At 34.7% G+C, this 15,573-nt stretch overlaps 1 protein-coding gene across 2 annotated transcripts in view; it reads right to left on the bottom strand.

Moving 5' to 3' along the window:
• Lis-1 (LisH and WD40 domain-containing Lis-1) overlaps nt 1-15,573 on the bottom strand; it is a 62,446-nt gene that overhangs the window by 8,024 nt on the left and 38,849 nt on the right. For both annotated transcript variants that reach the window (XM_074124749.1, XM_074124750.1), the window contains exons 2-6: nt 11,913-12,141; nt 4,126-4,279; nt 3,341-3,487; nt 346-502; nt 89-266 (exon numbers count right to left, since the gene is read on the bottom strand). In XM_074124749.1, coding sequence (XP_073980850.1) covers nt 89-266; nt 346-502; nt 3,341-3,487; nt 4,126-4,279; nt 11,913-11,950 — 674 coding nt within the window. In that variant the 5' untranslated portion in view covers nt 11,951-12,141. The remainder of the gene's footprint in view (nt 1-88; nt 267-345; nt 503-3,340; nt 3,488-4,125; nt 4,280-11,912; nt 12,142-15,573) is intronic.

The raw sequence follows: 15,573 nt of genomic DNA, 5'->3' as shown, positions 1-15,573 counted from the left end.
AACTACAGAAACTAACTTTTGATGAATAACTTTCTTGGCAATGCCTATTTCTTAAAGTTTCAACAAAAAAACCATTTTTACTACTCACCCAGTAGCCACTTCCCACATTTTTATAGTCTTATCCCTGGAGGCCGACATAATGTAATCACCGGATGGTAGAAATGTCACACCTGATACATTATGTTCATGGCCTCGCATTGTTTTCAAACATTGATAACTTTGTTGAAAATCCCATAACTTTATGGACATATCTGCACTGCAGGATACTGTAAAAAAAAATACTTTAATAAATAATCATTACAATAAATAAACTATATTGTATATAAAATTTAAATAAATAAATACCGAGCAGTTTTCCTGATGGATCTAGAGCAATATCTTGGACAGAATCCGTATGCCCTTTGAGCGATCGTTCGTATTCTCCCGTTTCAAAATCCCAAACCTTAACTGTAGCATCTTCACTTGCAGATACTGCCAAACTAAATACTGGATGGAATATTACCTAAAATAATAAAAAGAAAAAATAATAATAATTATCCCGTATAGAAGGAGAAAATCTTGATCTTAAATATTCTCTCCACTAATTCCTCACTTTCCAATGCTTTTTCTCATCATAAAATAATTAAATTCGAAGACTCTTCGAAGTAATATAGCTTCTTCTTCGCTGAAGGTTATTGATTATTAATTCGAATATTGACTTAAAATACGAACATTTCGACTTTCCAGGTTATCATCAGTGGATATTCAAAAAAATAGTTTTGTAACAATAGTTTTTTTATAATTATTATTTTAATATGCAATATAATTAATTAAATAATATATTAATAAACTTTCTATTCTTCTAATATTAAAGCACTTTTATTGCTTTTTACTCAATTAATTGTTTTTCTAAATATTTCTTTTTATAGTCTTGTTTATTCTCAGAGAACTTGTTTTTTAATACTCATTATTTCATGTATACATATTTTTAAAAGTCTGTTTTAGTTACTTTCTTTTACTTCACAATTACTAATATTGTATTGTAATTAATTGAAGTAATTTAATGTATTTTATTATCAATAGGATGAAAAATGAATGCCAGTTTCAGTCATTATAAACTTTATTCTGCCGCGAGCTTTCGACCTAGGGACTAGGTCATCTTCAGGGGCTAATTTACAATATACTGTTTTACATCATTAGAGGGTTGGAGGTCTGTTCATGGACTGAAAACCACCAATTGTAAATTATTAGCCCAGAAGATGACCTAGTCCCTAGGTTGAAAGCTCGGCAGAATAAAGTTTATAATGACTGAAACTGGCATTAATTTTTCATCCTATTGAAACTATGATTCAGTCACCAAAAATAATGAATATATAAAAATGAATGTGTGTCTGTTTGTCTGTACTCGATAGATTCAAAAACTGTATATCCAATCGCCGTGAAAATTTGGGAAATTATTAGGTATATCCCCGGGAAGGTTTTTGCAATTTTTTTTTAAAATCAGAGTTGGGGCTCTAGGTGCTCCCGAACAAATATCCCAAAAATATCAAAATAACATTTAATTAGTAATATTTGTTGAAAGTGTAACCATGAAAACCATGAAAAACAGTTTTTTGTAATTATTAATACGAGAATAAATTATACCGAAGATGGTGGAAAATCCATTAAACTAAAAGAACTCAACAATACTATTGATGTTGATAATCGTTGGGTAGTACCATATTCTCCATTACTACTAAAAACGTATAACGCACACATAAATGCTGAGTACTGCAATTCAGTGAAAGCTATAAAATATATTTGCAAATATGTGAACAAAGGAAGCGATATGGCATTGTTTGGAGTGGAAAATACAACTGCATCTAACGATGAAGTCACCCAATATCAACTGGGACGCTTCATAAGTAGCAATGAGGCTGTATGGCGTATTTTATCATTTTCCATTCATGAGCGATATCCAACGGTTGTTCATTTAGCAGAAAATGGACAGCGTGTGTATTTTACATCAGAAAATGTACGTGCAAGAGCAATGTCACCACCTCCAACAACATTAACTGAATTTTTCACATTATATAGAAATGCTACCTTTGCAAGGACACTACTGTACTCTGAAGTAGGGATAATTTTATTGTTAATTTTCATTTCGATGTATTGTATACATTTGATCATTAATAAATTATGTTTGAGGTATCAAAACTGCCTTTTTGTTAAACACAGCAACGTGTGAACGGGTACAGCTAGTTGTTTTATAATTACACAAAATATTAGTAAAAATTACTTTAAATTCAGAGTCGTTCATTGTGATAAAAATAAGTGATTTTAAAGTAAGTGTAACCACGTTGTATTCTCTTTGAACGTTAAAACAATTTCCTTATAACATAAAATTAAATCTAAATTTTTATTTAGAAATTTTATATAACAAAAACAGAAAAAGTATCTCAATCCATCGATGATGACGACCCCGTGGATGGAAAAGTTTGGATTTTATTAAAAACAGAAGAGAAATAAAGACTAAAGAAAACTTGCGAGAGTTTTTCAATCAATAATATTGAAAGTGAAATGGTTTGACACTAATGGGTAGTGACACCTTGGGTGTAAGGGCCGAATCAGGCGATCAGGTAAAAACTGGCAGACGAAATGAGAGTGATGAGCCACACACATATTATTTTGTAGAAAATAGAAAATCCGTGAAAATATTGAATAAATATTAAGCATCATTGTTTGAAGCTTTTCTTTACTCGTCATTATATGCGCGTCATTTGACAGTACTTCATATTTTCAAGTTGACTAAGAGAGTTTTTAGCATTATTCTGATAATACTTTCAACTTGTGATTAAAACTAGGTCTCTTAAGAGATGAAGAACCAAACAATGGTACTGGAACTGGATTTGACCGAGAACATGCACGCTCGAGTAATCATTTTAGAAGAATGGATAACATTCTATGCTACAGGAATAATAAACTGGCACTCTTTAGTACAGAATTCTGGAGACATTACCAATGGCCAGAAAAGAGAAGTCATGGACGTTCCAGTACGACCGAAATATGTCTTTGTATTGAGCCCTTTGAAATGTTAATTACACTTTGGTGAAGAAGAGAGGTTACCAATGCAAAGAGAATAAATACATAATCCATTTTAAAATAGATAATAGTTTCTCTATTTTTTTACTTGTCCTTGGACACGAACTTTAGGGCTAACTATACAAAAACATTAGACTACACTTCTTCCCCCGATATCACCAAATACAATCAACAAAGTATAATATAGATGAAGAAATATATAAATTTAAATACAAAAAATGCACTAATAGAAATAGGCCATTCAATAAATAAGAGCTAACATATTACTGGCCTAGCGTACCTTAGTTACTGGTGCCCTGTGACCATTGAGCGAGAACTTCTCAGGCGGTCGAGGAATCCAGTCGCAGGGTGATCTTTTCGCTCTTGTTGGAGCACCTTCTATGAACTCCTTTTCCGCTTCTGATAATTTCGTTTCCAACTCCATCACCTTGATAAGAGAGAAAAAGGATTACTTTTATATCAGTAATCATAAAATTTTAAGACATATTTGGGGCGATTAACTAATTGCTTTGTAGAAAAAAGAAAGAAAGATTCAATTAAAATGGATTTCTAAGAAGAAAGTCAATTCTGAAACAGAATTTAAATTGATAAGAACAGAGAAAAAATGGCACTAGACATATAATTTGTAAGTAAAGAATGATGCGATCATCCTTAAGACATGGAAATTTGAAAGATCCTAGAGGAAGGCAAGTCTGGAATGGATAGCAGGGGACGAAAATTACATAGCAGAGCTTCAGAGAAATATAAGGAATGGACTGATTGGAAATGAATAAGATATGAACAAAAGCATCACTACATATTTTATATCCTGGATCCAGTATTCGTATCCCAGCATCATAACCGATTCCTCCAGGATCCAGTATCCTAGCATCGTAACCGATTCCTCCAGGATCCAGTATCCTAGCATCGTAACCGACTCCTCCTGGATCCAGTATTCGTATCCTAGCATCGTAACCGACTCCTGGATCCAGTATCCTAGCATCGTAACCGACTCCTGTTTCAGCCGGTGGTCTACAAAGTCTTTTAGCCACCAATGAAATAAAAATACAACAAATCCAAAAATACCTTCTTCTGTAACCGTATAACGGAAGTCCATTTCTTTTCCAACAATCCGCCATACTTCCTCTCAACTTCGCCCGGCATATCTGCATCTTTCTTTAGACCTTCCAGAGCAGTTAGGTATCCATTGCTGCTCAAATAGTCAGCAACCGCTTTGTTCCTGTAATAAGGAAACAAAAATTTAATAAATTAATTTAAATAAAAACAGAAAAAAAAAATTAACTTATTAGTAACTCTGGTTTGTTTGAAAAAATCGTCTTCTCTATTTTCTTATCGTTTCGACACGGAAGTTAGTCCTCAACGGAGGCTGGTATGGTACAAAGATGTGCTTTGAGTGAAGAGTACGAATTTCGACCCAAGACATTCAAACATCCACTTTTGCCGTGCCCTTAGCTTACAATCATTGGATAATGGATAATAAGGTTGATGTAACTATCACTCTTGATAATACAGTGGAGCATTAACTGTTCTAATCGGCAGATAATGGCAGGTATTTTCAAATTCTGAACCTAGCAAACGGAACTCCATTAATTGATTTCGCCTAATATTAACAAAATATAGAAATAAGACTCCCACGTTGGAGTCCAGTATGCTAACCTCATCATAGCTAATCCCTTCCCTCAATTTAATTATTGTTAGTATTTTTTGTTTTAAACCTAGGATCGTTTTAGTTTAGTGGTTTAGGTTGTTGGTTTTAGAGTAGTTTTGAATCTTGTTTTTTTACAATATCTATTGTTTCATAAGCATAAATTATTAATGAATAGTTTTTTGAAAGGTAATATGAAAATCCTGTTTTTAAAGTCTTGCATCACAACGCTTACCCAGCAAGAGCAAAATTTGGATCCCTTAAAGAGCTCCATGTCTGTTCGAATACTACATTATTGAAGCTAAAATCGATCGAATTAAAGCCCATTAAAGCTTTGAGATCGTTAATGGTAAGCGGCTTGATCTTCGAGTCTCTTTAGATAGTAGTAATCTACGGCAAGAAAACTTCATTCTAAAAAGCTAGCCCTATGACACCACCACTATGTAAATGTAAGGGAGAAACTCCAGCAACATCTAGGGGAAAAGCTACAGCCCCTCAGGGTCCGGTTAGGGGAATAGGCTGGAATATTTCGGAGGTTATTTCAGAGTAAAGCACTCTGGTTGGAGGAATTACAGAAGAAACATCCAGCCAGGACAAAAGAAGGAAGGAAACAGGAACCCCTATAAGTACAGAGAGGCAGATGAAGCGAAGACAACTGCGGTATCAGCAACATTCATGGAACATGAACTGCTAAATACTTCACATAATACAGAACCTAATTGTTCAGTAAAAATTCAAAGAAAATTAATGTTTTAACTGCTATTTTAAATAAGTCGTTTTTTAATTCTATTTTTACCAGCAAAGTGCTATTTTTAGGGGGCCAATAGAAAGACGACAAAAGTGAAATATGCTGAGTGAGTCAATAAGAAGGCAGAAAATTATTTTTCCTCTTATATTTCCATTTTAAGGGTAAAACCTAAAACAAATTAGTAGGAAAACCAATTATAGCTAATAATTCTGTCTCGATACAACGCGGGGGACGCCCAGAATACTTTTATATATATATGTATATATTTAAGTCAGGTCAAGAGATCGGGATGACGTCACCTTGCTGCGTGCAGTGGGGGAGATGGGTGGTGACGACGCTGGATCAATACACTTGCGTCAACCAAGCGGACATCCTAGCGCCCGCGCTGTAATCACTTATCAACACGAACGCTATAAATTTTGAAGTGGTCTGCTGTTTAGCTGATAACTATCTACCTATCTACGGATTCTGGGATTAATTTTAGATTAATTTCAACAACACTTTTACCAAATTTTTGATTGTTTTATTATGTTTTCTAAGGACTGTTTGCAACCTTAAGAATATACTATTTTTCATATTCCTTGCCATCGTGCACATTTAACGTAACGGAGGGATAACTTTGTAAAGGAAGTGCGTCACTGTTCTTTTACGATGTGTTTTTGATGATTTCTTTTCCCCCCTATGGGAATCGATTTTTACGCCATTCTGAGGATCGATTTAGGACCCCCTCAAAAATTTTATTTTCTACAATCTGGACGTCGATTAAAAGAAAATGTGACTTATTCAAACCCAAAATGTTTTTTAAAATCAGCAATAATGTAAACGCGATTAAATAAAGCAAAAAAAATATTTTATTTCTGACCAATAAATAATTCAGGGGCTGGCCAAGTGCGTCATTGTTTATTCAGATGGGACTAGTCATCGGCAAGTGGAAATATATGTATAATATATTGGGGTTTTGATAGGTAGATATCGATTAATAATGCTATCCCCCAAGATACGATTTTTTTTTTTTTTTACAATCAATAATGTTTATCTTTGATTTTATCCATAGTAGCAGGTATGTTAATTGTATCCCTAATCGATTTCAGTACTCCATCCATCATCAGAGATAAATTAATCAGTTTGGTGTAGTGGTGACTATAATAATGTTTTCGTCTCACAATATAGTATACTGACGAGTGAGCAAGTGCCTTGTTCCTATGGTGTAAGCATCCAAAGTACTTGATTTCAAATGTAGTACGGAGATGTATGTCAGACTGACTAATTGACGAACGGAATATTCTCTGTTATTAAGAATCGCACTTAGATAAAGTTTGTAGCTAATACCCAAAAAAAATGATACGAAATTTTAATTAAAGTAAATTGAATTATCTTTTCCATCTGATGAGAGTTTAAATTCAAATTTAAAAAAAATTATCGATTAACAGTCAAGGACATGCGCAGTAGGCCCATTCCATTTGCCAGCTGAAGGGAAGGTTTTCAAAAGTCCGTAAAACTTTTCGGGCATGCGCAAAGTAATTCAAATCGAACTCTAGAAACTAGAAAATGGATCGCACATGCGCACTAAAAAAACAAAAACAAACACTAATCAGAAATTGCCTGACGGAACAACATTCCCCAAAAAGTGATCTTAAGAATCACTAATCTACACCAGAGGTCGGCAACGTTTTTAATGTAAAGAGTGGAATACTAAATTAAAAATTCATGGCGGGCGCCAACTATTTTTTGACCTAACAAATATATAAAAATAATATTCATATTTATAAAACATGTTCATTTATTAATTTTATAATATATAAATTTAATTACAGAACAAGGTTATTATTAATCTTAAATAAATACAGAAGAATGTTTGTAAGTATATTAAAGATGGTGGCAAGAGCAATGACATATTTTTTATATAAAATTATTTTAATGGGATATTTGGGTTGCCATATCATCTGCAATTTTTTCATAATCGATCATATACGACGAATTACCCGCTCTTAAACAGTTATCTAAATGTGCATCCGTAAGCTGTGATCGCTATTTAGATTTTAAATATGTCATATTTGAAAAAAGGGCTTCACAATTATAGGTAGTTCCACAGTATGAAAATATTTTTAGAGCATATTTTCTCAAAATAGGAAAACTTTCCTCAGTAACTAATTTCCAAATTGATTTATCAACATAATGTGATTTTAAAACAATATCATTTTGCAAATTAATTATTTCCATTTCTAAGTCCTGCATGTTAGTAACATCGAAATAATTTGAAATTTTGGAAATGGATTGACGAAAAATGGAATTACTGATTCTAACGGTAGAAAATCTTGAAATCTCGACGAAAATTCGATTATTAATGTATCAATGGTTTTTATGTACGATGAAGTGTCAAATTCATCAACACTCAAATTTAAATTTTCAATTATTCGTTTGACATTTTGAAAGTGAGACAAGGAATTTTTCAACAAATGCGCTTTTAACAATTCCAACTTACATTTGAAAGAATTAACTGCGCTAATCATATCAGCAATATGGGAATTCTTCCCCTGCAGTTTTAAATTTAATTCATTAAACTTCATCGTCATATCTACCAAAAATCCAAGATCCAGCAACCAATTTTTATTTTCCAATTCTTCGTAAACCTCGTTTCTCGAAGCAACAAATTCTTTTACTTGAGGTAAAAGGTTAATGAAGCGTTCAAGAACTTTACCGCGACTGAGCCACCTCACTTCAGTACGAAGAAGTAAGTCTTTAAATTCAGTGTTTTCGTCCTCTAAAAATAATTTGAACAACCTGTGTTGTGTCGCTTTAGCTTTAATCGAATTAATAATTTTGGTAACAATTGACATAATATGGTTAAAATTAATTTTTTTTGCAAATCACATTTCTTGGCGAATAAGACAATGATACGCAATAAATTTTGGAAATAAAGGATCTTTTCTACATAAACCAATAAAACCGTTTTCCTTACCAGTCATTGCTCGTGCACCATCCGTAGTAATCGATGATAATTTTTGTAATGGTTAACTTATTTTCAATTGCAAACTTTTTGAACAATGAAAATATGTCCTTTCCTTGGGTGCGTGCTGTTAACGGAAGAATTTTCAAAAATTCTTCTTTTGTAGAGAAGTCATCAAACACCATTTTAACGGATATTGCCAATTGTGCTGTATCGACTGCATCAGTTGATTCATCCAGTTGTATTGAAAAAAATTCACAGGTCTCCACATCATTTGCTAATTTTGCTTCCAAATTGCTTGCTATTAATTAGATTCTTCTTGTTGCGGTTCTAGCTGATAATTGTAACATGTTAATAGCTCCCAATATTTCCGTCTTGTTTTTGAAGTGGTCAAAAAGAGAATCAGCCGCTACTAGCATAGCTTCTTTCATTATTTCCGCGTCGGTAAAAGGTTTTTTTCTTCTTTGCCAATAAATGTGCAACTTTAATCGATGCTACGGTTGCTGCTTTCGATTGTTGTTTGGGTTTTGTAAAAAGAGTTTGTTGCTTTGTAATTGACGATTTTAAGGATAGCATTTTCCTTTTACGTAGTTCTGATTTCAATGGATACTCAGAATTAAATTTGCCATGTAAACTCTTAAAATGTCTTTCTATGTTACTTTTTTTAAGCAACGCAACGCTCTTATTACATAGTAAACATACGCATTTACCGTTGTATTCGATGAAAAAAAACTCTTCTTCCCACTCGGCATTGAAATAATAAGTACGTTTTCTTTTCGATCAGTCCATAATAGGGATGGCATAAACCTGTGACAAACTCTCTTGATCTATGCTCTCTTGTGTACTGACTACTACTGCTCGGTTCATTTCAGTTCAACGCGTAAGCGCGTCACCGTTGACGTACAGTAGATTCTAGGAATTTTAAAATTTACGTTTTGAATTTCTTGTCTAAATTAACAATAGTTTAAGGGCGCACTAAAATTTATTGAAGGGCGCAGTGGCGCCCGCGGGCGCCACGTTGCCGACCTCTGATCTACACTATTAAAAAAAAAAATAATAATAATAATAATACATGAAAACTAAATAGACAAAAGTCAAATCTTTGATATGAAATTGTAATATCAGTAGGAGGATAAGAGAGATATCTGGTATCACAACACTGGAACTACGAGCTCGTACATAGAGCTATCCTGTGGTAACTGAATAGACACAAATTTTTTTTGTTTATATCAGTAGTATCATGCAGGCAGTGTTGTTTAATTTAACCAGATAAACATGAAGAGATAATAATTCTGTTTTGATTATTAGAGGTTATATTTTTGTTCGCTTGGCGGTTGTTCAACTGCTTCCATTTTGTTTCGTAGAGTGGGAGAGAATAAATAAAAGGAGCCACAAAAGATTTAATAATAATTCCATTCATTTTTAACTAATTATAATATAAATTTTTAATGCGAATTATATTTAGTAATTTTTTTTTGTTTTTAATAGTTTCAACTTCATTACTTCAAAAATTGCAGGAGAGATCGAAGAACAGTGGCTGATCTGAAGAATGTCTTTAATGAAGAATGTGTCAAAATACAGTTTCCAATGCTTTATTTTGATGACTCTGTCATAGGGCATCTAAAAAGTCCTATCAATTTTAAGGCAGTCAGTCAACAGTCTTATGTCCGAATTTCCATTGGCGAATATCCGTCTTGTCAGTTGGACAGGCGCCAATACTATATCACCATATTCTGCAGGATCTTGCCCCACAATGGTTGGAACTTGATGAATCTCTCGTGACTTTCCCCAAACGGCCATTTCTCTGCACGTTCCTATATTCAAAATACTGGAACTGAATAAGCGATTTTGGTTAAAAGCGCAGTTTGTATAAAAGAAAAAAAAAAAAAAGACGTCTTTCAAAGAGTTCCATGGAGGTAATATGAGATTATTGCTGGTCAATGATGATCGCCTTGACGATTTCTGCGGATTAACATTTTTTTTTTACTAAAGAACACATTAAAGTTCTGTCCATTTAATGAAGCACTTCCGGCAGGCAGTTTTCTACATGCAAATTTCAAACATGTTAATTCAAAATCCTCCCTTAAAAAATTGCATTTTTGCAATACCATCTTGGTGCAGCAGCAACAGCATGCAGAAATATCAATTACCATTCACTAAAAAATCAATAAACTTTGTATAAAATATCACGAGGGTGGTTGGTGGTGTACAGTCCAACTGTACAATAACGGGCTAAGCATATGACCTTAAAAGGTCAAAAGTTAATGTATTCATAAAATATATCAAGAAAATAGTTGAGATTTGCTTATTATTATCTTGATTACGTGTTATGAATTATTCATTTCTTTGCAAGAATGTAATTAGTCCAATGGTCGAAATATGTGGAAGGATAGGATCTCACGGGTAATTGTAAGACAATAGCAGTAAATTTTTGAATAGTTACGGTTGTAATTTTTTTTTTGCGGCCAGTTTGTTTTCTTAACAAGGCGTAGCCTGGACGTGGAAGATGAGGAAACAGTAGCAGATAGCTCACGCAAGAGGTCTCTGAATAACCAAGACAGTCAGCATCTACCAATAAAGATCCCCTCCCCTTATACTAATCACAAAATGTTAAAAACAAAAAATGGCCCTGAATATCCCCACCCCCCCAAAAAAACCTGGAACTTCCTGGAGAACCTGTTTTTCAGTGAACCATGGTTTTGGGGGAGATCTAGCTGTACTGAGAATACTACAGGAACTTTCAAGTTAATGGGCTCGCCTCACCTTAAAGGTTAAAACGTTTTCCATTAATGGAGGTATACTGCACTGAAGATACCCTCCAACTTACTGGTTGAACGTTTTCTATTAATGGAGGTATACTGCACTGAAGATATCCTCCAACTAACTGGTTGAACGTTTAGTATTAATGGAGGTATAGTGCACTGAAGATATCCTCTCCAACTAACTGGTTGAACGTTTTCTATTAATGTAGGTATACTGCACTGAAGATACCCTCCAACTAACTGGTTGAACGTTTTCTATTAATGGAGGTATACTGTACTGAAGATACCCTCCAACTAACTGGGTTGAACGTTTTCTATTAATGGAGATATACTGCACTGAAGATACCCTCCAACTAACTGGTGGGATCCCAAAGCTCTCCCAGAAGTGCGGAGAGCTGGTAGAAATTGGGATAATCCCAACCCTTCCACAAATGCTCTAACAGAGTTTACGAGATTAGTTATGTTAAAAGTAAAATAACAACTCACACCAAGGGAAGGGATTAGCTATGAGGTTAGCATACTGGACTCTCACGCGGAGGTCCCGGGTTCGAATCCAGCAGCTGACCCTTAGATTTTCTCTTCCTAGGAGCTTCTTACAGCTCACTGTCCGGTGATGGACAGTGTTGTCTGTAACAAGAGAACACTGTCCGGAGGCCGGCAGTGCACTGAAAAAAGCTCCGGGCGCCAATAACCTTAGATGTTGACGCGCCTTAAATCATAAAAAAAGAAAAAAAAAAAAAACAAACTCACAGCTCCTCCCTCTGACGTTGGGACAGCACCATTTTCATGATCTTCGGCTTTTGGAAAAATATTTTTTCCGTACGCTCTAAAGATGGTATAATATTTCCTTATCTATCCTTCTTCTTCTTCTTTTAGGGGAATTTATCGTGTTGTTTTGCTTCTTTATTTTCTTGTCTTATTTACGATGGATTTCTAATTTTGTGATGCAGCCTTTAAAGACGGAGTGGCTCCATCATATCTGGAAAAAAAGAGAAGGAAAAAATGTGTTAGAAATTAAGGAATAAAAATATTGTAATTAACATAATTTTAAACAAAAAATGGCACAATAATTGAACATATAATCACAGCACTCTAAACCAATAAAAACTGGGCAACTATTTTTTAAAGGGGCCACTTGCAAATTCAAAAAAAAACTACCGAGCAAACCCCCCCTCTTACTTACGTAAACTGTTTCAGAAGTTATTTTTTTTTTTTTTTTAGATAAAATTCAACTATGGCTCAATTAAGCCGTCTCTTGGAGATTCAATGAATCAATCACAAGAAAATGAATACTCTTCATCGATATTTCTCTCGCCAATACCTGTGTACTATGTGAAGTAATCGATCTTTCTTCCGATGCAATTTATTCATCATTCCATATTGACTGTTGAAGGTGGCAAGTAGAAAGATGATGAAAGTTATTAAAAATTGAGGAATATAGAGTTAAAGAATTAATTATTAATTAAGAGGAATGAAATAAAGTAAAGTAATCGCCTATTTTTTCAGGCGGGGCTTAACGTCCAACTACCATTTACTAGGTGTCGTGAACGGAGGCGAATATAGCAAACATACTTTACTATTTCTCATTTAATCATTAAAAAAAATCCAAGGCCTGAGACCGGGGAATCGAACCCAGTACCACAATGCATATTAGCTTTGCAGGTCTCGCCTCTTAACCCGCTCGGCTACCTTGGCGCCTAAGGCTGGAAACATAGTGGAGCGGCGGGCAAAGCGGCGATGATAGCGAAGAGCAAAGCGGCAAAAACAAAAACTAGAAATAGATAGAGTTGCTCTATCTTCGCTTTGCTCGCCACTATGCGCGGTCCCATATGTTAACTTGTGTTTGATTTCGCCGCTTTGTTCCTCGCTATCATCGCCGCTTTGCTCGCCGCTCCACTATGTTTCCAGCCTAAGAGGAATGAGACATTAATAAAAGAGATTACCAATTATGAAGAATATTTAGGTATTTAAAATAAGAACATATTTTAGATACTAGTGAGTTTTGTTTTCAATTGTAATTCTTCCATCTTTAGCAGAATAATGTTTGGTTTCGCAAACTTATTCCAAATTATGCGCTCATTTTATTTCTATTACAAGTGCCTTTATAACCTAATTTTATTTTTCTAACGTTTCCATACAAAGAATTCTATTTACATATTTCTAAACCAAACAGCAAAGAGATAATTTCAAACAAAGAATGTTTATTTTTTTCTAAAAGATATTAATTTAATTTATATAAAAATTCCACCATAATAACAATACAAAACGCAAACTTCTACCACTATTAAATAGGAGGCCATTGAATTTTTTTACACACTTGTGAACTTGTTTTTGTAAACAATACCAACTTCTAAAAAAAAAAAGTATTTATTTTATTTCTTTTTAAGAGACAGAAAATTAACGAACTAGAGGGGTGGGGCTCCATTGAAAAATAGCCTGAGTTAAATTAATGTATAAATTGTGTAGTTTAGAACATCAAATATGACAGAAAAATTAAGAACACTCCTTTGTATTGTTTTTTTCTTTTTCTTTTTATCGATTTTATTTTATTTTTTGTCTCATTGCTTCAAAAGAAAGAAGATAATTATTGATAGAAAAAGTAATTAATTGGCACGGCGAGAAGATATGATTCCTGACATGGCCATTTTTTCAACCTTGCATTCTTATCGTAAATATGGCAATAATGTCATGAATCAGTAGAATAGATTCAGCTAGGGCGGCCTCAAGGCTTACGCCACTGCGACCCCTTTGGTTCTATTGTGGCTCCCCGACTTTAGGGCTCGCCCTCCAGACCCGTCCGTTTAATCAGACTCTTGATTCTGGAGAGTGACTCCTGGGTAAAGCTCCTCAGGCTTTGGTCTTTCCTCCTCCGAGAAGTAACATCCTTAACATCCACAACACGTGCAGTGTCATTTCCTCCTCTTCCTGACAGAAACTACAAAGGCTATCATCTGCCAGGCCCATATACGATGCATGTGTTTTCTGAGCCTGCAGTGCTCAGTTAATAAGCCTACAAAATAATCCTTATAGCCCCCACAGCCTTGACGGATTAATTCTGCAGTCAGCCTCGGCGAATAGCCTTTAATGAACTCCTTCGCCTGTCTCTGTCCAGTGGGGGCGGGGGCGGGGCGGGGCGAGCCACCACTCCTGAGACCTACTCTGCACCCACAAATTAATGGCCGCAGTCTTAACACACTTCGAAACTCCAAAACAGGGCTCCGGGCCAATAAATCTGCCAAACCAGAGACCTTATTTTAGTCACTAATTTCCTTCAGGACACCCAGACAGTCCCAAACCAGACTTGAGTTGACCTGGTAGGAACTAATAGCTCGTAGAGCTGCCTGACTGTCCGAGAAAATTACGACCTTAGAATTAATAATTCCTCGCCCCTTAATCTCGGTAGCATGAAACAGTAACTATAGATTATTTTTTTCTAGTCAGGTTTTTAGTACCTGATGAAATAAACTTAGGCTGAAATAGGGACTCACAGTTCTGCCAATTTTTCCCCAAACTGATTCATTATTAGTACTTATTCCATTAGACGTAATCTATAAAGTGATATTGATTGTTCCAACACTTCCAAGATTAGCTGATGAATCCAAGAGCGTGATATGATTTAGACTTAAAATTAGATTATGTTATTAATTGTGAAAACTTTAGCGCAATCATCTCTTAAACAAATTCATCGTTTAGATTTATATTTTACTCGTATAAAGAGGAATATAATTGGCACAGCAGTAGAAACGCAAAACATCGTCCCGTTTTAGTTCATAGTTTTGATTGAACTGGTTGGCATGATACTGTAAATGTTAAGCATCAAGATAATAATTAATAATTATAATGGGGGAGAGGGGGCACCTTTGAACAGGGGGGGCACCTTTGAACAGTTTTAATTTCGCGCCAAATATTTTTAAAACATTTATGATTGGTAATTTTCTCCATATGTTGGTGGTAGACCTGTTGTATACTTGACAGAGTTTCCCTTCGTTTTTCAACTGCTTGTAAAGTCCAGAATTGAGGAATATTATATTTTGTAAGGTGGTAAAAAGTAAAATTTTTCTTGCAGCTTTGGGAGTGTATTGGTTAAGATTGTAGGTGGACAAGGTGTAAGTATTGTTAGTCCCCATATTAACATTTGGAATTCTTATTTTTAAATCTAGTATTTACAAAAGTCTATTTGCTTGTGGAAGGAGAGGGGCCACATTTCAACATCACCAGTTAAAATGTGCCGCCCTACCGACCTGCAAGTTTGTGACTTTCTTTTTTTTTGTATAATCGCAGAGAAGGGGAAAGTGGTCCGAACCTACTGCATTATGAAGCGCAAACATACCGAATATTTTGTTCCTAAACTTCCTAAACCCATCACAGTTCGGGTACAACATCCCCGAACTGAGTCATTGAACTAGATTTC

This window comes from Rhodnius prolixus, unplaced genomic scaffold, assembly GCF_049639745.1.
Source record: "Rhodnius prolixus isolate KJV_2025 unplaced genomic scaffold, Rpr scaffold_3, whole genome shotgun sequence".
Lineage (NCBI taxonomy): Eukaryota > Metazoa > Arthropoda > Insecta > Hemiptera > Reduviidae > Rhodnius > Rhodnius prolixus.
The sequence above is the reverse complement of the archived record's forward strand: the minus strand, read 5'-3'. Positions and strand labels throughout refer to the sequence as shown.